Genomic DNA, 24,009 nt, shown 5'->3' on the forward strand with positions numbered 1-24,009 from the left:
ATTCTCTACTCAGATTTGAGTCTTCTTGCTAGGTGAGTGGTAATTCATAACTATATTCTCCAGAAAACCATAACCAGCAAAAGAGATTATTTGAAATCTTTTACCGGCTTACATTCTTTAAGCTGCGAGTAAAACCAATAGCTTCAGAGAGCCATTCCCAGATTGCTGGGATGAGGCTTGACTAGTTATGTAAAAGGTGCTCAAGGTGCTTGTCCAGGCACTCGGGCAGGGTGATGTAGCACCTAAGCAATACTCAAGCAAGGTGGGATTGCTAAGGTGCAGCCTAGGCTAGCACCTGGTTGAAAGAGAGGTGCTCGGGTGAGCAGCTCTCTTGATCAGCAAACTGTTTTTTGTTTCTTCCATTTCTGCCCATCTTTGAAAGCCATCCTATTTGATATTTTAAAACCTAAATCACAGGCCATTTGAAGCACCAACCCACCAGGCTTGCAGTCCAGGCAGAACAAATCCAGTGCCTCCTAAAAAATCATTTAATTTGGAAAAACTGTAAGAATCATCTTATGAATAGGCAATCCATCCGAAACAAAATGATTCCCATGAATAGCCCAGTTTCCAACGCTATTAATAGCCCAAGGGACAACCACCACAAGTCTCTTCCGCTTCATCCATGCCATTAATGGCCAGAGGGAGGTGATGATCGGTGCCAGATAGGTAGGCCCACTCATCGTCTCTCTCCATTTGTCGTCTCTCTCTCTCTCTCATGCATTGAAATGCTGACATGAATAAAAAAGGAAGGTTTCAAATAGCATCTACTAATATCACCGAACACATTATGAAAAATACCTCTATGAAAAGACTTCATTGGAAAACTTCAAAAACATCAGAAAAATAACAAATATTTCTTGGTTTCAACCATGCGACATAAAAAGACTAGGAAAGAAATATATAGAACCATTTTAAAGTGTATCAGCTGACCCAATTGATGACTTTATTCCTCCTCAAGAGTCGTGACCTCAGGCTTCATTGGTGGCATGAAGATAGTGTCTTTGACCATGGGCCCAACGAGGTGCCATCTAGTCCACCCAGTATCGGCTCTTGATGCTCAAAACCTCGGCCATGGGCTTCAGCAATGATGGTGGACAAGGAGGCCTCAACCCAACCACCTCCATGCTTTGCCCAAGTCTAAAGGCAGTAAAGCCTTAGACTTCAAATTACCTCAAGCTCCAATAGGAGACGTGGAAATGAAGGCTTTCTTTTGTCAAAAAGAATTTTTGTGGAAGAGAAATTAAAATATTTTCTTCCTTTGGTTGTGATTTTGGATTAGAATAAGATACGGTTTGTTTGTTGTTCACAAGGATTTCATTGATATATTAAATTATTATGTGATGCTATATTTTTATTTACAAAATTATGATGCTTGATTTGTAATTAGTTTCTTAAGCAAAGACAATCTAAATTTATTTACATTACATTTTTTATAATCAAAATGGTAATTTTACCAAGGTTGTACCATTGTAAACAATGTTGGATGGTATTAGAAGAATGCTATGAAGTATTAAAATATATAACTAACTAATCATATTATGTAATTAACATAAATATTTAGTACTTAATATATTATTGGCTGAACCGGTGATTCATGACTGAATCATCTTTTAGGTATCTTTCAAGTTGGATCGACAATGTGAGTTTTAAAATATTGATTCTAGTTAGGGGTTGCAATTTACTCCACCCTATCAAATACCAACCTGATCCTAATGGGGTGGATTTTACCCAACTTGCAGCCAATCTGAGACAAGTATGGGTAATAGTAAAACCCACCCTAAACTCGACTTGAACATATATAACCATTCACATATCCCCTCCGAGACAAAAAAAAAAAAAAAGATTTGTATGCAATCTATGTATATATATAGCTTTATTTGATCCAATCCGTCTAACTCTACCTGCCCTACCCCACATGGAGGCAATATGGATGGGTATGGGTAATGGCCTACCTGACCCATTGCCATCTCTAATTCTAGTTTTATCTTGAGTGTTGCAGCTGATTGGAGCCATTATATATACAGGGCTTTAGGAACAACAAAGAAGTCACTTCTGTTTTGTTCTTTTGCTCATTTTTTTTCTTTCCTTTTTTATTTTTCCCACACACACACTCTCTCTCTCTCTGTTTAATAATGGTCTCTCTGTTTAATAATGGAAACAGCCAGCATAGACATTCCATTTTCCTTTTCCTCCTGTTTATTTATTCTCTTTTCTTCCCCCAGTTTTTCTGTTTTCTCTCATTTCCCTCTATTTCACTTTTCTGCCTTTTATTCAGCATCTCTTATTCTTTTTTATTGTTTTTGGTGTCTGAATTCTGACTAGTGATCTCAACTCCATTTTTGTCACAGTATTCTGTTTTTCGTTTATCTAATTCTGATTAACAGTGTAACATATGTGCTGTAACATGTTCTATTACTATACTCTGTTTTTAATGTATGTATGGTAACTGTTTTGTTTTTTGAAGTTCTGTTGTACCCCTTTTTCTTTGTTTTAATTATGCTGATTTCTTAGTTTTTTTTCTTAATATTCTTAACTTCTGATTGACAATGTCATGTTGTATACCAACGTCTGCAATCTAACCATTTGTCTCACTTTTTATATGGATACGCCTTGGTATGGATTTTGGTACACCTAAGTACATGTCAGTACATACCTTGTTACACCTCGATATGGGCCCGAACAAGATGGTATGGTGCCTATACTGATCTGAACTTGAATTTCATACCGATTCCCACCTAGTACGGTATGGTACCCTCCATACCAAGCAATATGGGGCAATACAGCAATCCATGGATTCTAGTTACAACTCTTTTGTTAGGACTTAGAAAAAGTTTGAACATTATACTTGTTGAATGAATAGATTATAGATTTTGCATTAATTTTTTGTATTCTATATATCTAGTTCCTGATTTAAATGGCATCACAGGGCTCATGATCAAAATGTAACAAAAAAGATCTAGGGTGGAAATATAATTACTTGCCGGATCCCGATGGCTTAAATACTGTTACATTTTTATTTTGTGGAAAGGTCGCAAAGGGTTGGATTTTCCAAGCAAAACAACACCAAGTGGGGAAACATAAGAATGCTAAGGCTTGTCTAAAATGTACTCCACATGTTAAAGAATAGTCAGAATGCTGGCTGAAGAGAAGAGTTTAGAAAAGTACTATGACATGTTGCCGTACTATGCAAGGAAATATAATTGAAACTGACGAGGATGATGAAGATCAAGTTGTTATTTCTCATGACAAAGGTGACAAAGGTAAAAGATAATCACTTCAAGTAGATAGCAGCCAAGTCAAAGAAACCAAGGGAAAAGGGACCATGGATACTTTGTTACCAAAAAACTAGAAGCAATTGCGCTCAATAAAGCAGAAGATTGAAGCAAACTACCATCACTTCATTTGAAAAAAATGCAAGAGAGAAAGCTTGTGAGCACATCGCTGGATTCTTTTATTAAGTGGAAATCCCATTCAATTGTTCTTATACAGATAGCTTTAAGTAGATGATTGAAGCTATTGGACAATATGGTCTAGATGTGAAACCTCCTGGTTATCATGAACTAAGGGTTTTATGCCTTAAAAAGGAGGTAGATTATATGGGGGACCTAATGAAAGGCCACAAGGATGCATGCACGAAGCATGGCTATTCTATTATGTCTGATGGGTTGACTGATAAAACAGAACAGAACTTTGATAATTTTTCTGGTGAATTGCCCAGTTGGAACAATGTTTACTAAATCAGTTGATACATCCTCTTAAATGAAAACTAGGGACAAACTGATTAAGTTGTTTGACAAATTGGTGGAACACATTGATGCATCAGATGTTGTTCAAGTGATAACCTGTAATGAGTCAAACTATGCCTTGGCTGGTAAATTCTTCCTTTTTAAGTCTAAGTAGTAATTCCATACTACAAATTCATCAATGATTGGTGCTAATTAATCATCATATTATTTGGTGATAGGAAAATTGTTAGAACCAAAGTGGTGCATTTGTATCCGACGTCTTGCATGGCTTACTGCATTGATCTAATTGTTACAGTAGTATCCTGAATGCCTCGGATTTGACATGTTGTCATTGATACCTCTGATTAGCGGGCTATCCACGCAGTCGCCGACCCAAACGCAGAACTGAGGTACATAGAGCAAAGCTATTTACCTCTATTATGTTGCACGGGCTATTTGCCTCGGTCAGCCTTCCATAGCCTCAGCCGATCAGCTCCTATGGACGTGCTACAGCTATCCATCCTGAATGGATGGGCTCAAGCATAACCAACTCCCCTGATTTTGCGGGAGCGATTGAGGGCTGAAATATCTCGCCCGCAATGGCATATTCAATGGCCCTGCAATCTCGATATCGCATAATCTCACAGTTGTTCAACCAGCTATTCGACGATATTCTATATAAACGACCAAAGCCCCGAGGATCAAGTCAAGCAATCTCTCTCAAAGAACTCGTTACTGCTTCCTTTGTTCTCTGAATCTGACTTGAGCATCAGAGGATCCTCGCAGAAGTGAAAACCTCCTACTCGGACTTCTTTTGCAAGTCACTCCACTTCCTGCGCAAGGACCAAACGTCCATCTTCCGACCTAACCGAAGCGAGCAGCAACAGATAGAGGAAGGGCCTAATCTTCATTATGCCACCAAAGCAAATATCATCCCGACTCTCCAACGCCGCCGCCTCTTGTCGGGCAGAGAGCCAGCCCAATAGTCAGGTGCAGCCACCGGCAATGAAGACTCCTCTGCCAACCCAGCCAGTGCTGGTCACGACGGATCAGTTCAATCTGCTTTTTCAGTGGATTCAAAATTTGACGACTGCTATTCAAGTGGTCCAAACTGTTCTTGCACCTCCTCAGGCGGCGCCGAAGCCTACTCGGGCTGCCCCTGCACCTCCCTTGGTAGTGCAACCGGCAATTCTCTCAGCGGCACTATCGGCGCCTCCCGTGGTGGTGCTTCCACTACAGCCAGAGCTGCGTGCGCCTCCTCAAAGCCCAGAGAAAAGGCAAACTCACCAGAGCCATCTCAGGACCCAACAGTCGGCCAGACGGCAATTCTTAGTCCACAATCAGGGCATGATTCAACCCCTAATTGCCATTCTCTCTAGTATTCCGAAGCCTGCACCGTCCGAGATCTCACCATCGAAAGATGATTCCGGACACTCGATAAGAGGATAAATAAGAAGATTAAGAATGCTCTTAACAATAACTCCTCGGCACGGCCCTGCAAGGGGTTCAATAGTGAGCCACCCTTCACTTCGAAGATAGTGCAGGAGCCACTCCTTCGGCACTTCAAGTTGCCCCAGTCCGAGGTCTATGACAAGACCACCGATCCCGTCGATCATCTGGAGACTTTCAAAGCGGCAATGCTCCTCCAGGGGGCATCTGATGCCATCATTTACCGAGCGTTCCCTCCTACTCTTACAAGGGCGGCTCGACAGTGGTATTCAAGCTTGAAGCCGACTTCCATCCACTCTTTTGAGATGTTGTACCGATCTTTCGTCGATCACTTTGTCAGTAGCCGACGACAGCAGAAGCCCGATTACCTCCACACCATCAAACAGAAGAAAGGCAAGTCGATGCGCACTTATGTTAACCATTTCAATGCGGCGACCTTGGAAATTCACGATCTGGACCAGTCGACAACGATGGCCGTAATGATGGGCTGCCTACTGAAGAACAATTTGAAAAAATCGTTGACTAAGACTTATCATCGGGACTTCCTGGACATGCTTGCCCGTGCGGAGAAGTATGCCCACATGGAGGAGGTTTTTGTAGAAGAGACCCATGGTGGCAAGGCAAAGTAAGGAGCATTCTCCGAGGCGAGAGGGAAGAACTTGTCAATGCTCCCGATCCCCATTCTAGAGGCAAAAGATTGGAGGCTCCTAAAATCGTCGATCTCGAAGTCCTCAGAGAAGGGATCGACAACCCTCACCTCCTAGGCGTTATACTAACTATACGCCTTTCAATATTTTCTGGAGGAGGTACTAATGGAGATACGAGCCGAGCTGCTTGAGCCTCCGAAAATACGGACGAAGCCAGAGCACCACCGCATCCAAATAAATATTGCTTCTACCATCGGGAGAATGGCCACGATAATGAAGATTGCATTCAGCTCTGAGACGAGATTGAAAGGCTCGTCAGATAGGGAAGGCTGAATCACTTTGTTCGAAAGGCGACACCTCAACATCGACCTTCGAGAGCTTAACAGCCACCTCCTTTGCCTCAACAATCGTTCTCTCTGCCTCAACCAAAACCGATACCGATGCAGCAAGATAGGTAGGAAACAAGAGAACAGGTGATAGTAGAAGATCGACCCATCCGAAAAGAAATACATATGATAACTGGAGGGTCATCCGGATCGACAGAGCCTCCGAAGGCAAAAAGACCAAGGCTCGAAGATGAACATGAAGATGCTATTACCTTCACTGAACGGGATGCGGAGGGTATGCTAGTCCCGCATAATGATGCGGTGGTTGTAACAGCGAATATCGTTGACTTTAATATGCACCATGTATTTTTTGATAATGGAAGCTCCATTGATATTTTGTATTTCTTTGTCTTCGCCCAAATGGACTTTACACCAAATCAACTAAGTAGATTTGATACCCCGATTCAGGATTTCTTCGAGGATTTTGTGATCCCGAAGGGAATGATTAGGCCACCCGTCACAGTGGGTACTACACCAAAACGAACGACGATCCAAGTCAATTTCCTAATGGTCAAGCTCCCTTCAGTTTACAATGCAATCCTTAGCCGTCCAAGCTTATGGACTCTAAAAGCCATGATGTCGAGCTACCATTTGATGGTGAAGTTTTCAATCCCAAATGGAGTAGGATAAATCAGAAGCAACTAGACCATTGCTTGACAGTGTTTTGCTGCCAAACTTCAAGCAGAAAGCCAGCCATCCCATGTAGAGGTCCAACCTGAACTTCCTATTGGGTTGGATGCCCGAGATGATCTGTCCGAGGAACGAGCCCAACCATCCGAGGATCTCCTGAAAATTTTGCTAAGGAAAGAGAATCCGCAGCAAACAGTGAAGATCGGCTTACACCTAGATGAGGTAACAAAGGATCGGCTAACTACTCTTTTGCAGAAACATGCAGATCTCTTCATCGGTTTGCTGCAGACATGCCCGACATTAATCCTGATGTGATGTCCCATCATCTAAAAGTGGATCCAGCCTATCGATCAGTGAAGCAGAAGAAGCGAAGCTTCATCCCAGAGTGCCCGAAGGCCATATCCGAAGAAGTGGACAAACTACTCAAAACTGGTTTCATCAGAGAAGCAATATATCTGGATTGACTGGCGAAGGTTGTCCTGATCAAAAAGGCGAATGAAAAGTGGCGCATGTGCATCGGCTTCATTGATCTGAACAGGATCTGCCCCAAGGATAGCTATCTGTTGCCTCGAATAGGCCAGATGGTGGATGCTACTTCTGGATATGAGCTCCTCAACTTCATGGATGCCTTTTTCGGCTATAATCAGATCCAGATGGCACCTGAAGACGAGAAGAAAATAACCTTTATTACTGACCGTGGTCTTTATTATTACAAGATGATGTCCTTCGGTTTGAAAAATACAGAAGCTACCGATCAATGGCTGGTGGACAAGACCTTTAAAGATCAACTCGGCCACAATATGGAGGCGTACGTAGATGATATGCTGGTCAAGAGCCGTGTAGTCCCAGACCACATTTCTGACCTCCAAAAGACTTTCGACATCCTCCACCGATTCCAGATAAGGCTGAACCCAGCGAAATATGCCTTTGGAGTTACCGTCGAAAAATTTTTTGGATTCATGATCTCGCAAAGAGGCATTGAGGTGAATCCCGAGAAGAACAGAGTAATTCTTGAGATGACTCCATCGAGAATAGTTAGAGAGGTACAGCGTCTCACTGACAGGATCGCTTCGCTCAATCGCTTCGTCTCCAGATCGGTCGAGAGGTGTCTCCCGATCTTCCAGACCCTCAGACAGCCAAAGGACTTTCAATGGACTATTGAATACCAAAAGACGTTTGAGGAGTTAAAGCAACATTTTAGCTCTCCACCATTGCTTACGAAGCCTCAACCTAGTGAGCTGCTGTTATACCTCGCTGTCTCTCCAATGGCGATCAACGTAGTTCTCATTCAGGAAGGACGGATTCAAAAGCCAATATATTACACTAGCAAAGTCTTTCATGATGTTAAGATCAGATATTTAAAGCTAAAAAAGTTGATTTTTGCATTCGTCATCACGGCAAGAAAACTTGGGCCTTATTTTTAAGCCCATACTATTGTACTGCTCACTGACCAGCCAATCAAGGCCGTTCTCCACTGTCCAGACACTTCAAGATGAATTGCAAAGTAGGCTTTTGAACTTGCCGAATTGGATGTGCAGTACCATCCGAGGCCTTCCATCAAAGCCCAGGTGCTAGCGAACTTCATCCTGGAATGTACCATCCCGAACGAGCAGAGTTCACAAGATGAAGAAGGCTCAAGAGCTGGCAAGGGCTCAGAAGCTGGTGAAAGCTCAAGGAATGAGGAGGCAGACGTAGGATCTGACCCTGAGGAGTTATGGACGCTGCACGTCGATGGCTCATCAAATGCTTCTGGAGCTGGGGCCGGGCTAATCTTAACCGATCCTGAAGGCAATGTTGTGAGATACGCATTACGCTTTGAATTTCCAACCACCAACAATGAGGCAGAATATGAAGCTCTGCTTGCTAGACTCAAGGTAGCGAGAGAAGTGGGAGCCCAACACCTGAAGGTCTTTAGCGACTCCCAGCTAGTGGTGGAACACAAAGGGCGAATACAAGGCAAGAGAGGAGAATATGAAGAGATATCTTTGGAAGGTAAAGGATTTAACCTTAGCCTTTTTGAGTTGTGACCTTTGACAGGTCATTAGAACGGAAAACACCAAGGCAGATGCACTATCGAAGTTAGCAGCCATGCTGCTGGCCGATCTGAAAAAAAGAACCTACTTCGAAGTATTGAAAATCTCGACCTCGAGGAGCCTCTCGTCATCCTGCAAGTTGATGAAGAATCCTATTGAATCGACCTCCTGCTGAAGTATCTGCGATCCAGAGAACTACCATCTTATCACACAAAGGCTCGAAAGATAAGCAAACTACTCGCTACGTCCTGTATGATGACAAGCTTTACAAGCGGTCATTTTCTCTACCTCTGCTAAAGTGCTTACGTCCGTCCGAGGCTGATTATACATTGCGGGAGATCCACGAACGAATCTGTAGAAGTCACTTGGGGGTAGATCCCTATCCTACAAGATCCTACAACAAAGATACTACTGGCCCATAATGCAGTAAGATGTGGGTGCCTTTGTCAGGAAGTGCGATAGGTACCAGAGAAACTCCAACATCCAGCACCAGCCGGCAGCACTTCTGACTCCAATCAGCACTCCATGGCCATTTGCTCAGTGGGGTATGGATATTCTTTGCCCCTTTCCTCTCGCATCGGATCAGCACAAATTCTTTTTGGTGGCCATCGATTATTTCACAAAATGGATCGAGGTCGAGCCTCTTGCTCGCATCACCAAGGCAAGAATAAAGGATTTTGTTTTAAAGCCAATCATCTGCCGCTATGGTCTTTCTAGAGTACTGATTATGGACAACGACAGACAGTTCAGTGGTGCTCGACTTCGTGAATTTTGCAGAGATCATGAAAAATAGAGCACCACTTCACCTCCATCAGCCACCCACAGACAAATGGAGAGGTAGAGGTAACCAACATAACTCTTTTACAGGACTTGAAGGCCAGAATAGACCGGACTAGAGGGTCATGGATAGATAAGCTTCACTATGTACTGTGGGCTTACCGAACCACTCAAAGACTCCCAACTAGTAAGACTCCTTTCAATCTTGCATTTGGGACTGAGGCAGTCATTCTTGTGGAGTTTGGACTCCCATCCCTTAGAGTGGAAGAATATAATGAAGACACCAACTCAGTGTGGCTCCGAGATCGACTTGATTGAAGAAAGCAGGGAGCACGCTGCTGTGAGGATAGCCGTCCATCACCAGAGAGTGGCCAAGTATTATAATGCCCGAGTCAAGACCAAGGAGTTCCAAGTTGGCGATCTGGTATTGCAGCGAGCTGAGGTATCACAATCCATTGAGCTAGGAAAGTTATCACTTAATTGGAAAGATCCTTATCAGGTGGATGAAATAGTACACCCTAGGACCTATTGGTTGAAGCAGCTTGACGGCACTCCACTTCTTAGGCCATGAAATTCAACCAACCTCCATGTGTATTATCAATGAGGATGTTGTAACATCTTATTATCACATACATGAAATTTTAGATTTATCAATTCTTATTTGCACATAAGAATGACCTGAAAAACTGATCAATACCTCGATGACTTAGAGACAGGGCTAACTTATAAGACCCCAGCAGAGCCCAAGTCACGCGAGAAACGGAGGGAGACCCAAAGGGACCTCCGAGGGGCTAACTTATAAGATCTCTGCACAGTCCAAGTCACGCGAGAAGCGGAGGGAGATCCAAAGGGATCTCCGAAGGGCTAACTTACAAGATCCTTAATCTATAATAGTGAGCAGAGCAAAAATGCCGCTCACGCCTTCGAGCAAAACAAAAATACCACTTGCATCAGCGAGCAGAGCAAAAATACCGCTCACACCTTCGAGCAGAGCAAAAATGCCGATCGCATTAGCGAGCAGAGCAAAAATTCACGAACCTTCGAGCATAGCAAAAATACCGCTCGCATCAACAAGCAAAGCAAAAATGCCGCTCACATTTTCGAGTAGAGCAAAAATGCCGTCGCATCAGCGAGCAGAGCAAAAATGCCGCTCACATTTTTCAGCAAAGCAAACATATCGCTCGCATCAGCGAGTAGAGCAAAAATGCCGCTCACATGAGCAAAAATGCCGCTCGTATTTTCGAGCAGAGCAAACATGCCACTCACATCAACGAGTAGAGCAAAAATGCCGCTCATATTTTCGAGCAAAGTAAAAATACTGCTCGCATCAACAAGCAGAACAAAAATGCCACCCATATTTTCAAGCAGAGCAAACATGCCGCTCATGTCTTCAAGCAGAGCAAAAATACCGCTCATATCAACAAGCAAAGCAAGGACGCCGCTCGAATAATTGCTTTCGATCTATTGACTTGGGAAGACCTTTTGATTGGGACCGTTGTCATCAAAGCTCCTCTGCTCGGGATAGTTTGGCTCTGGTTCCATGATAAAGTTCGGTCCTTTAAATCAAGATGAATTCATCTAAAATCCTTAAGATTGGAATTGCGTTGTATACCTTAGTGGTAGGGACAACTCAAGTTCCGTAAGCCAGGGCTAGCCTCTGCATGTTGAGTAAAAGTTACGCATACATAAATAAAGAGAATGCAAATGGTAGAAAGGATAAAAAAAGATGGCATTCAAATATTTATAGAAAAAAGATGGCGCTTGAAGCACCACCTTACAAAAAAAAAAAAAGAAAAGAAAGGGAAGAGAGGAGATGAGAAGGCTCAATCCTCATCTGATGAGAAGGCCCCCACCTCTTCGTCGTTGTTTTTAGGCTGAAGGAATTGGAGCTCCAGATATGGCATTATCTGCAGCAAGCGGGCCTTACAATCCTCAAAACTGAGGATAAAGGCGGTGACAGCAATGTTGAAGCCTCCTCAAACTTCGAAGAGGTCCGAGACTCCTCGACACAATATGTTCGGACATTGGGCGGAATCCACCCAGACTGGCGGGTACATCAACTCTCAAAAGGCGACAAGGCCCAAGGGTCGAAGGGCACCCCACGAGAGGAAGACGATCCGACATGCCTTAATCCTTTTTCTCTCGGGCCGCTCTCACGAAGGCCCTCCGCTCCTTTATCTTAGCCTTGATTGCTGACAAGGGTGGATACAGAGGTAGTGCCATTGCAATGAAGGAAAAAAAAAATTCTGCAAGGAGAGAGACGAAGGGTAGAGTTCAACTGGCCTTCGACCTCTATTTATAGACGTCAGTGCCTACATCAACTGCCAATCGATAGCTTGAAGGAATATAGCCGTCCATCAAGCAATAAATAGTATATTTTTCAACTACCAAAAATAAATCCAAGAGACGCTTCGTGGATCAACGCAGGACCATGTGGCATACACTTACAGGCCCTGCATTCTTTCCCAGGCATTATCCTATCGAAAGAGTCAGCAGAAGTCATTCTCTATGGCTGCTCACACTGAAAAGTGTGAGATAAAGATGCCACCCAAATAATTGTCTCAGATAGGCGAGCGCAAACAATTGCCTCAGATCGACGAGCGCAAACAACTACCTCCGATCGGCGAGCGCAAACAACTGCCCTAGATCGACCTTAATTTAAAACTGACTTGGCTATCATTGATGTTCCTTTGCTCGGAACACTCCTTTTTATGATTGGAACTAAGTTTATGACAGAGCCTAGTATCCTAAATCAACTTATGTGCTGAATAAGAGTGTGCAATCGCAAGTGAAAGATAGAAAGTAAGAAGATGAACAAATTTTATTTATTCATTCTCTGCAAAATATTTACAATGAAAGTTTTTACAACGACCTTGGAAGATCTAGGTACAAAGCAAAAGAGGAGAAAAAAAACCTAAGTCTAAGATAAGAGGTGGCATCTAGAGCAGAGGCATCCGTTGTAGGTGCGTCGGTTGCAATGGGATCCCAAACTTCATCCAAAAGGTCCAGATTAAGCTCTGGATATTTGACAGCAACTCTGTCCCAGATCGACTACCTCCCGGCATCGTAGACGTCGATGGAAAGTTCAACCTTCTCATCCTCATACTCAGCTAACGTCCGAAAGTCCACAACGACCTTTGAAGCAGCCTCAACTGCCTTCTTCTCTGCTGCCTCGACTGCGGCCTTACTCTCCTCCAAGAGAGTTTCAAGCTCTTTTGTTTTAGCCATCTGAGCTTCTTGAACACCTATTAGTTGGTGATTCTTCTCGACAACTCCTCTTAGGGCATTCTCGGCATCCTCAACCCTCCTGATGGTCTCATCAGCCCTCATGGCGACCTCCCCAGCTTCTTTTAAGGCCTGATCTTTTATCGCTTTGAGCATTTCGACAACAACTTGGTATTTTCTTGCTTCGATCGAATGCTCATGGGCGCTCTCCATGTATCCATTCAGATAATGGACGAGCTGCCAAAAGATGCCTCTTATCAGCAAGGCTTGGTGAGTACATGTTTAAACTGAATAAAGCTATAGAAGTATTGGCTTATCCGGATGACTGTCTCCACGGCTGCTTTCCTCATCTCCTTGCGCGGCACCGCTAACAGCTTAGTCGCGTTAGCTGGGAGGAACATTCCAGTGAAGATCTCATGCGCCAGCTTGTAATCCTTTTAAGCTGAGCCTCTAGCTCCAGTCCGACTGGTGCGGTTCTAGAAACTCCAGCTGGCGCTGCCCCTAAAAGTCCCAGCTATCTTGACCGGCACTTCCTCAGGAGAAGAGTCAACGACTCGGGGGCTTAGCAAAGCTGGCAAGCTCGAAGGGGCTGACAGGCTTAGAGCTACCTCTTCGGAAGCTGGGGCAACCGGCGAGCCGACCCTCACAATTCTGAAGTCGTCCACCCAAAGAGGTTCTGGATCTTCAGGATCTCCTGATCCGAAAGCTGGCAGCACAGAAGAACTTGCAATCCTGTTGCGGATGCTCCGGCCACCCACGGGCTCAGCCACCATTTTCTGACGGGATGTCTTCTCCAACTTCTTGATCTTCTACATCCTTTTTGGGGGGTCAGCTCCATCTCTGCAATCAAAGCAATCGGATGGTTAGTGTAAAAGGAGCCAGGAGGCAAGCAACCTATGCGCACTTTGAGGGCCGGCCCGACTGATGATGACATTGAACAACGTCTGAGCAGAAAGCAACTCCTTCAACTCTGAAAATTTGAAGCTGCGCAGGGTCTCCGTTTCTTCCCTCAAGCGCTGATCCAAGACAGGCTCTTTCAGCAAGGCTTCTTGAGATTCGCCCCAGACGACGAACTCCCAGTCTTCCTCAGACGTTTGGGAGAGAAAAAGAAAGCATTCCTTCCAACCATGGACAGCGATCGAGGCATCTTGGATCATCGATCGGATATTTTTCTTCTTCCAGGCGACATGTACCACCATCTGCGGGATTCTGGATGCCTCTTAAGGCTGAAGAAGAGGCAAAAAAGCGTGATGCTGGGCTCGATCTCGGCCAGCACGCACATCGCAGTGAACCACAGATGTGCCATCATGAATAGGGTACCACCGAACACGCTGATATCTCGAAGAACCGAAGGAAAGCGACGAAGAAGGGGTGAAGGGGGAGCCTCAACCTGGCTCAAAAGCACTCTTCATAGAGGCTAATCTGGCTCGCTGGAGGTTGGCAGACTCGATCGTCTGGCTCTGAGATTTTCAATTAAAACTCCGGAGAAATCTAGTACTGCTCGTGGAGCAAAATCACGTCTCTCTCTGTCAGCTCAAACCGAAATCCTAGTGGCGCAAAATCGGAGTTCCTAGAAGCCATTCTCCTCACAGGAAAAACAAGAAGATTCTAAAGCAGAGGACGACAGAAAAAAATAGGCGACCAAGGAAAAGATAGTCGGTAATCCTAACGGGCTATCTCATCAAGGGTTTATATAGATCCAAAGATCGAATCATCTCCAGACGATTCATATCTTCAGAACTAATTATTGAAGGCATGAATCGACGAAGCGCAAGCAGATGCTTGATGCATGGCAGCCCTTGATAGGATGTGACTCCTGCCACTGATATGGCAATTAATGCTGGTAATAGGTAAGGCATACTCTGCGCCATTTTCAAAAAGACGTATGCGGACGTGCGACGGTATCCACCACATGGATACGATTGAATTCCAATTTCCTCCAAAACCTGCATAACAGGTATGAGTGGTATGGCTCGGATCGTATCTTATTATTACAGTTAAACTTAGCTCAACTCGAAATATGGCTTATGTCATTCGGAATATGTTTTACGCATCCATTCAAATACCAAGTGCCATTAGCAAAGATAAACTTTATTTATTTGCATCCAACATGATTACAAAGTTCAGGTTAAAAAAAAGAAAGCGAAAATACATCACTTCTTCAAAGCATCATCATCATGACACGCTTTGGAGCGACGTGTTTTGCTGTCGGCAACCTCTTCAGTCTAGATGGCCGCATCGACTTTGCTCAACCCAACAAAGTACCAGGATGCTCTTGCAAATCTCCCGATGCTGTCTGCTTTTACAGCCTTCAAACTTTCATCCAGGAGGTTAGCCTTCCAAAGCTCTACGTGTGCGGTAGGAAGATGCGGCTCAGCCATTGCTTTGCACCTCTCGAAGCCAGCGGAGAATGCCGACTTGCAGGCTTGGTTTATAATCTCAACTCTTCTCTTTGCCAGCCAATCCACCCTCCACTGAGCCTTCTCAGTTAAAAGCTTCTGATCCGCGAGACGGCCATGAAGAAGAGCCTCCATTTTTCTTTTATCCTTAACTTTCCTTTTCAGATGCTTCGTTTCTGAAAGAGCTGCCTGAAGCTCGGCCTGAGATATGGATGACTCCGGAGACACTTGAGTCTCTTTGGAGGTAGAGCCTCTATCCCTCTGCGATGTTTTCTCTCTGTGGCCGACCCTATCCGAGATCTTGGCCCTTTTGGTCAAGCTTTTGCTGGGGCTCCCTTAAGAACGGGCTTCGGAGGAGGTGTAGTTGCAGCCTCTCTTCCCTCAGAATATTCTCCTCAGGCGCTCTACATCGTCGTGAGCTCGGCGCTAGTCCCTCTCAGCCCTAGATCTCTGCCTCTCGAGATTTGCAATCATCCTTTCAGCCCTTCTAATCTCGTCATCACGACGATTGATTGTTTCTTGGGCTTCTTAAAGGACCTCCTCAAAAGAGTTGAGCTCTCTGATCAGTGCGATGTTGGTTCTTCCTGCCTAATCCAATTAGTACTTCAGCAAGTCAATCTCCTCTCTCACTGTTGTAAGCTCTAGTGCAAACGCATTAGAAGTAGAGCCGACAAAGCTGGTCAGATGATGCCCAACCTGCATAAAATTAGCATCAAGACTATTAGATGCCGCAAGTCGCAGGGGATAGGAAGGAGAGATTCAAAAAATCTCTTATCAAGGCAAGGGACTCGAAGGCGCTCGCCATCCGTTGCTGAGCCCCTTATTCTTCCAGGAACCATTTCTCGATGAGAGAGAAAATTTTCCAAAAACTCCATTGCAGATTCGAGATTCTCCGCCGCAAACAAAGCAGTGGGCACAGGCTGTGAGGCTTGAGAAGCAGCCGGAAGAAGAAGATATGCAGCGGGCACTGCTTGCTCCGAAGGATTCTCGACTTCTATTACGGTAGCTAAAGCCTCTTCTGGATGACTGACAGTCTCCTTCATCCTTGTACCCTCTGCTGGAGCCTCCTCCATCAAGATCTCCTTCGCTGGAGCCTCCTCCATCAAGGTCTCCTCCGCTGGATCTCCCTCACCGGAATCCCCTCCGATAAGGCTTCCGTCGCAACCTCCAGAGGGGGGACCAAAAATTCAATGAGTGAAGGAGGATTTCATCCCCCATGGCAACAGAAGTCGATTCGATGGCCGAAGCCCCGACATCACCACCCATCGAAGCCAGAGGACCAGCCAGGAGAGCCTTGGTTTGCCTTTTTCGGGCCAATCTCAGTTCGAGCTTTTTCACAAACTTCGGATTCTTCATTCTGTCACTGGGAATCTGCTAGGAGTCTCAACAAAAATCTGGAGCAGAAAAGAATTTGTGATTGTCTTTTGGCACATCTGTAGGCCAGATTTAAAAGGAGGATGGAAGAGAAGATAGAGAACCGCCGTTTAAGGAATTAAACCCTCGAGAAAACCACCAGCCGAGTAGTCCTATCAACCATGGTCGTTCGCAACAATTCTTCGTCAGGCTGACGTCATTGAACTTAAATACAAGAGGCGCATGGAAGCATGAGCGCGCACATGCCTAGATTCGAGAAATCACTTGAGATACTACTTTCGCCTGATTCTCAAACTCAGGAGTAGAGGGATAGTATTACGATAGTATCCTGAATGCCTCGAATCTGACATGTTTTCATTGATACCTTTAATCAGCAGGCTATCCACGCAGTCGCCGACCCAAGCACAGAACTGAGGTACGTAGAGCAGAGCTATTTACCGCTGATATGTTGCACGGACTATTTGCCTTGGCCAGTCTTCCATAGCCTCAGCCGATCAGCTCCCAAGCACATGCTACAGCTGTCCACCCTGACTAGATGGGCTCAAGCGTAACCAATTCCCCTGATTTCGTAAGAGCGATTGAGGGTTGAAATATCTCGTCTGCAATGGCATATTCAACGATCCTGAAATCTCGGGATCGCACAATCTCACAACTGTTCAACCAACTGTTCGATGATATTCTATATCAACAACCAAAGCCTCGAGGACCAAGTCAAGTAATCCCTCTCAGAGAACTCGTTGCTGCTTTCTTTGTTCTCTGAATCTGACTTGAGCGTCGGAGGATCCTCACAGGAGTGAAAACCTCTTACTCGGACTTCTTTTGCAGGTCACTCCAGCACTCCCTTCACATGGACCAGGCATCCGCCTTCCGACCAAGCCGAAACAAGCAGCAACACTAATGTTGGAAGATAATGGATTCCTCACATCAAAAAGATTTTGGAAAGGCCAATTTCAGTTGGCATCTTCATCCACAATACTTCAAGCATGTTAAATATGATGATGGAATTCACAACAAAGAAAGTTGATTAGCCAGCTATGACTTGATTTACCACTTCATTCCTCATAATGTAATGGATCCATAAGCAAAAGCTTGATTTGAGAAGATTGTTCATGTCGAAAAAGTGACTGACTAGTAATGGGCAAAGGAATAAAAGGGCAAGCAGGCAATGGAGATTATTTTGATGCCTTCATTTTGGGATCAAGTCATATACATACTCTCAAGGTGATGGGCCCTCTGGTTAAAGTTCTCCATCTTGTTGATAGTCAAAAGAAACCAGCTATATGGGGTGCTTATATGAGGCTATGGACAGCTAAAGAAGCTATCAAGAAATCAATTAATGAGAATGAAGAGAACTACAAGGAGATCTTTGAACTTATTTGTGCAACGGATTGTCAGCTTCACAGGCCTTTGCATGCAGTAGGTCACTATTTAAATCTGGACGTCTTTCTTACAATCCAAACTTGGAGTTTGATGACAAAGTGACAAACAGATTATACACTTGCAAAATTAATTTGTACTGTTAAGTTGCAAGACAAGATCATCGATGAATTGTCGTTATTGAAGAATGCTGAAGGTCTTTTTGGTCTATCATTAGCAGTTAGATCAAGGAAGACAAGATCTCAACATATGATTTTTTTTTTTTTTAATTTACTGAACTGTTTGACCATATATTAGATAGCTTAAGTTGTAATTTTTTTGTTATACTGCTGAATGGTGGCATTCACATGGAAGTTCAGCTCCCAATTTGCAGCAACTAGCAATCAACATTCTAAGGTTGACTTGTAGTGCTATTGGTTATGAACATTTTTGGAATGGCTTTTTCCACAGATCATAGGCTTGTTGATTTTGGTGATCAGCTAATCATAAACTAATACATGATCATTTACTTTAATTTACAGATTCACACCAAAAAGAAAAACAAACTGGACCAAAAATGCCTCATTCATTTTCTTTGATTTACTACATTCAAGCTCTCACAGCATGTTAGTATATGTGATACTACTGGCCCATCTCACTGGAAAACATTGATGAAAGTAATGAATGGTTGGTGGGGAAAATGAATGCAGATTTTGAATCTGAAGATGACTTTGGTGTTTGATAATAAACTTTGACATGGGGTGCAGTGGGAACTGCAGCTGGAGTTAATGAAGTGAGGAATACTAGGTCTCAAGCAAGAGCAAGGGCAAATGCAATAGCTCCAACTTCACAACCAGATTTCGATGAGGAGACTAATTCTGAAGAGATAGATGAGGAGAATGAAGAATCTAAATCTCGTGAAAATGAGAGCATAGAGATCTCAATTGATGATTATGATGCTTGAAGCCCTGAAAGTTCTTTAGGATGTTTGTGTTGATCTTTGAATAAATGGTCTTTGTTTCTAATGTATTTACTGAATTTGTCATCAATTAGCGCCTTGCTTTTTCTGCTGAGTTCTTTTTTGGCACCTAGCGCCACGGGCGATACAGGGGTCCTATCCCCTTGAGGGTGCTTTTTGCTTTTGATAACATTGGGCTAGTAAATATGCTTCTTAATCTAAAAGGATTAAACATAAAGTTATGAAACCATAGTTAACTACTAAGTAGGTGAGGTCAAATTTATATCCAACCTGAGACAAGGGCCATCTTATCATATTGTAAGTGCTACCGTGATGATATCATCGGAACCCCACCCCCCACCCCCCGCCCGCAAAAAAAAAAAAAAGGGAGAGAGAGAGAGAGAGGGAGAGAGAGAGAAGGAGAGACAAAGCCATGTTATCTCTTCTACGCAGTCAAAGAGCAAAGCAAAAAAAAAAAAAGGGAGAGAGAGAGAGAGAGGGAGAGAGAGAGCCATGTTATCTCTTCTACGCAGTCAAAGAGTAAAGCTGACATCAGTATGGTTAAGCATTTAATTTAAGTAAATCCAACACAGAATTCCAAATGATGCTTCTAATGATAAAAGGTATGTTTTAGACATGTTCGAATAAGATTTCACACATATACCAAAGCAGCTAAAGAAAGTAACAGTAGCAACAGAGATCTATGGTAAAAGAAAAAACAAAAGAAGTAAAAGGGGAAAAAAATGAAAAGCATTGCAAGACTGACCGGCTCCACTGAACATATTTTGAATGCAAGCAAAGCAAGGAACAGGAAATAGGTTCACAAGGTATATCATCACTAGTTTTGTCCTGCAAGGCAGAGCACATACACATCACGCATCCATTATTCTAAAATAAAGGGCAACGTTTAGGCCTCGTTAGTATTGCTTTTATCTTCTGTTTTTTGTTTTCAAAAATCCAAGAAGAAAATGAATCAGGCTGGACAACATGTAATATGAACACCTTTTTTTCTTTTTAATTGTTTGTGTAGTCTTCAGTTTTTAGAAGCAGAGATTTATTGTTTTCAAAAAAAAAAAACAGTGAAAATAGAAGCAAGGAACAGCAGAATTTTATGCAAATGTTATCTTCCACGTCAAATCCCCATGTACCATTTCACTGATGTGTAGAGATAGAAAAATACAAAAATGGCAGTGACCTTGCTGCAGCTATTTGTTGTCAGCAGCCAAAGCACAAAAGGAGAGCTCATAATCTAATAAATCTGACAGCATTATAAGTGCGGCTTACCCGTGTTCCCGGACATAAGTTAAATGAGTGGATGTAAAGAGCCCAATCTGAAATCCGCAGCGGTGCACAACAGATGCAATGAAGGTGCATGTTTAACCCTAATTGAGATTTATTCAGATAAAGTCCACGATCCTGCAGTGAAAGTTAAGAAAAACAGAGGAAGACATATGAATATACACCACGCTCACTCATCTCAGTTGCTGCTACCTGGCCGGAGTGCATCAGTCAAAAATATATGAGGCCAGAAAGCAACAAAAGGAAAAAATAAATAAATATAGTGTTGGTTTGCCCACTGTATTGGAGGGAGATATCTCATGCTTGGGTATTTGATTGATGAAGAAAGAAAATAAATGAAGAGAATAAAATATGTTAATATATATTAAATGTTGCGATAGTTTACATTTTATGCAAAGATAAATTATCTTTTATTTTTTAATGATCATGTAACGTATAAGTAAAATGATAATTGAAAGGAACAGGACAAATCTATTCCATTCCATAAATCTATATCACGAAAATGGTATGGAGAGATGCCCCTTCGTATTGTATATATCTAAATGTTTTGATGTTTAACAGGAATTTGGGAGGCAACCGAGGGATGTCTCTCTACTTACGTCACAGCAAAACATCACCTAAAAACATAACAAGCTCATTTATTCCGAACCATGGATCAAATTAATCCAATGACCTACGGGCGGCAAAAGAAAAAAAAAATTGAATGGTCCAATACATTTCGCAATATGCAAAGATCACAGGACAGGATGGACCATCATGATTCGTGTACCGAAGAAAGAAGATCGGACGGACCTACTACTAAAGTTCGTTGTAGCGCCCGTATCTGATAGTATGCCGCCGCAGCCAGAGCTGGTATATCACCGTGTGGAAGAGATCAAACGGACGTGGCCCAGTGCTCCAGTTGAAATGGATGCTAGCCTTGCCGCCGGCCGCCCTCATCCGTTCGTACGTCTCCCCGCACGTGCGATTCATCGCCCGCCTCACCTCGCCAGCGCCGCCGTGGAGCCCCACGAAGAGGGCGATATCGGTCCACCGCAGCACGTCGGAGAACGGCAGGTCGAGGATCGGACTGCCGGATATCACCACTGGCACGCATCCCATTGCCAGCGCGTCCCCGATCGCGAGATTGCGACGCGGGCGATCACGGTCGTAGTAGAACAAGCAGAACCTACTGACGGACATCGTCCGCAGGCGGCTCACGGGATCCGACGGCCAAGAGCTGATCAAGAAATCCGGGATCCCGCGCAACTCGTCAAGAAACTGGGAGATCGCCGGGCTCCGGGTGGCACCATCGTAGAAAGCGAAGAATTTGGAGGGTTTGGCGCTGGGGATCGGGAGGTTGGCGAGCTGAAACATAAGGGAAGGGAGTGTGAGGTCCTTGTGAGGGACAAAGCGGCCTTGGGCCGTGGGGAAGGGGGAAATCTGGATGGAGTTCTTCTTGAGCTCGACCAGGTTGCGGTCCGATTCGATGCCGAGGCCGTCGATGGCAAGGAAGAAGTGGTCCGCGCCGAGGGTGCGGTTCCAGAAGGGGTACTTGGAGCGGATGGCGCGAAGGAATCTTGCAACGGAGCGGGGTTCCTCCGAGGGGAAGGAAAGGTAGAAGAGGTGGGCGCGATGGGGGTCGGAGGTGAGGAAGGGGCTCCGGAGAAGGGAGGCATCGAAGAGGGCCGCGGCGGAGGAGGCTTCGACGAGGGCGGCGGGGTCCTTCGGAGGGGTGGGGTAAGCGAAGATCTTGAAGGATTTGAGCATCTTCTGGTAGTCCGGGAGGAATGTGGATGGTGAGAGGTAGAGGGAGGATGAGGTTTCGGCGAGGCAGAGGGGCAAAAAGACGACGAGCAGGAGCAGGTGGAGAAGTTGGACCGCCATGGCCGCCGAGAGTCCTTGGAGCGGAATCTTGACTTCTTGAAAGGAGGGAGGAGACGGTGGTTTTAACCGGAGAAGGAAAGGAGGGATTAAGGTTTTTAAAATTCGAGATTGACACTATCAGCAATAATCCGATTTTCGCCCTTCCCCAGGGTTTCCAGAATTTATAAAAAATATCTAAATATGTTTAAGTTATCCAAATATTTCAAATATAACTAAATAGGTTAGAAATTGCCATGCTTCAAAAAGATTCTTAAAAAATCATTGATATCTAAATATGCTAGCATTCACCACATATAGGGAATAAATTATTTTAGAAAACCATGTTATAATTAATTACGAAAAAAATTCATTTCAATAATATTACCCTCCATGCAGAAAAAAATTCAAAATAAATTTCTAATACGAGTGAGACTCTACTTAATTTGTCTAGAAAAAAAATTGAATTTAAATTTTCTTTACAAAGCTTTTAATTGTTTTAGAAAACCATCTTAAAGTTAATTTAAAAAAATCTTTAATAGAAAAAATGATTGGCCATTAAAATTGTACAAACAATATAAAAACTGAATTTTAGAGTTATTTTAAAAAGTCATTAACTAATTTAACATATGTAGAAAAATAACTTTACGAAAAGAAAGAAATAAGTTTGAATTTGAGTAGAAGTCTTAATTATTTTAAGAAAAAGATATTAGCTCCATGCATATTGAAGAAGAAAAAATGAATTTAGAGATATTTTAGAAAGCCTTTAATCATTTTAGAAAGTTGTTAATCATAAAAATTTATGAAAAATTCCCTTCATAAAGAGAAATTTTTCTTTCAAAACTATTTCCTCCATGCTCACATTGCTTTTTCAAAAATATTTCCCTACATCCACACAACAAGCACAAAAAAAAATAAATTTTGAATTTGAGTATGACTATTCTTAATTAGTTTTAAAATTTGAATTTGAGGTTCTTTTATAAAAGAGCTAATTATTTTACGAAGCTATAGTTAAAAAGGTGTTACTTAGTTCCATGCATGCCAAAGAAAATCTTAAAACAAATCCTAAATAGGCTTGAATTTCAGTTGGTCCCTTCTTAATTATTTTAAAAAAAAATTATTGGTCATTTAGCATCCACGCACCAAAAAAAAGTTATTTTCGAAAATCATTATTTAATTCCATGCATGTAGAGTAAAAAATTTGAAATAAATATAAAGCTGAGCAGTTCTAGTTATTTAGAAAAATCTATTAATCATTTCGAATCCACGTATAGGGAAAAATTTGAAACTTTTTTGACTTTTCATAAAAATATTAATTACTTCAAAAACTATTAATTACAAAAATTTTTCTTTTTAGAAAAAATTCCTCCAATAGGAAAAGCTTTTTTTCTTTCATGAATATTTCCTTTCACACACATAAAGGAAAAAAATTAGCCAATTTAAGTGGGACTCTTCTTAACTGTTTTAGAAAAAACAAACTTAAAGTTCTTTTTGAAAGCTATTAATCTTAATTATTTTAGCAAAAAACATTGACCATTTAAAGCATTGGCATGTGATTCTTAGTTCAGATTATCATTTTAAAGTTAGTGATAAAGGAGTTAGACCATTTTAGAGTTATTTTAGAAAGCCATGCCAAAGTTAGTGATGAAAATTTTCACCCATGCATGCAGAGATGAAAATTCAAGAAAATATTTTAGGAATCCATTTAGAGTTATTTTAAAAAACTGTTTAAGAACCGCCTCCATTTCTTCCTACATTTAATGTGCTAAAAGGTTTCACTGTAATCAAAGGGAGTGGGAGGCTAAAAGGACGAATGAGTTGATTTCATGGTGATCAAAGCAATCGAAAGGCTAAAACAATAATTACTTTTATTTCTTCCGGCATTTAATTTGCAAGTTGGTATCAT

The 24,009-nt window shown here is 42.9% G+C and overlaps 2 protein-coding genes across 3 annotated transcripts; one reads left to right on the forward strand and one right to left on the reverse strand.

Annotated features, from left to right (window-relative positions):
* The first annotated feature begins 7,349 nt into the window (after positions 1-7,349).
* Positions 7,350-9,666, forward strand: LOC140857806 (uncharacterized). The gene is made up of 5 exons (XM_073256998.1): positions 7,350-8,117; positions 8,379-8,714; positions 8,878-8,967; positions 9,065-9,171; positions 9,324-9,666. The coding sequence occupies exons 1-5, from the start codon at positions 7,350-7,352 to the stop codon at positions 9,664-9,666; spliced, it is 1,644 nt and encodes a 547-aa protein (XP_073113099.1).
* Positions 9,667-19,657: 9,991 nt separating this feature from the next.
* On the reverse strand, positions 19,658-22,206 carry LOC105044539 (probable glycosyltransferase At5g03795). 2 transcript variants are annotated; one of them, XR_012141279.1, is made up of 3 exons: positions 21,054-22,206; positions 20,247-20,378; positions 19,658-19,811 (listed from the first exon to the last, which is right to left on the reverse strand). XR_012141279.1 is itself a non-coding variant. In XM_073257092.1 (1 exon), exon 1 carries the CDS (start codon positions 22,125-22,127, stop codon positions 21,060-21,062), a length of 1,068 nt encoding a protein of 355 aa, XP_073113193.1. In that variant the 5' UTR covers positions 22,128-22,206; the 3' UTR covers positions 20,883-21,059. The 2 variants fall into 2 exon arrangements, 1 of the variants encoding a protein (XP_073113193.1); XM_073257092.1 differs by lacking the exons at positions 19,658-19,811; positions 20,247-20,378 and having other exon boundaries at positions 20,883-22,206.
* Positions 22,207-24,009: the final 1,803 nt, after the last annotated feature.

Source organism: Elaeis guineensis, chromosome 5 (genome assembly GCF_000442705.2).
Source record: "Elaeis guineensis isolate ETL-2024a chromosome 5, EG11, whole genome shotgun sequence".
In the NCBI taxonomy this organism is placed as follows: Eukaryota; Viridiplantae; Streptophyta; class Magnoliopsida; order Arecales; family Arecaceae; genus Elaeis; species Elaeis guineensis.

What these genes read in the sequence shown, in the direction of transcription:
- LOC105044539 (XM_073257092.1), bottom strand. Translation starts at nt 22,127, where the DNA reads ATGGCGGTCCAACTTCTCCACCTGCTCCTGCTCGTCGTCTTTTTGCCC.
- LOC140857806 (XM_073256998.1), top strand. Translation starts at nt 7,350, where the DNA reads ATGTGCATCGGCTTCATTGATCTGAACAGGATCTGCCCCAAGGATAGC. An exon ending in CTCTGCTTGCTAGACTCAAG is followed by an intron (nt 8,715 to 8,877) that starts GTAGCGAGAGAA and finishes GACCTTTGACAG; the next exon opens with GTCATTAGAACGGAAAACAC. An exon ending in AAAAAAGAACCTACTTCGAA is followed by an intron (nt 8,968 to 9,064) that starts GTATTGAAAATC and finishes TCTGCGATCCAG; the next exon opens with AGAACTACCATCTTATCACA.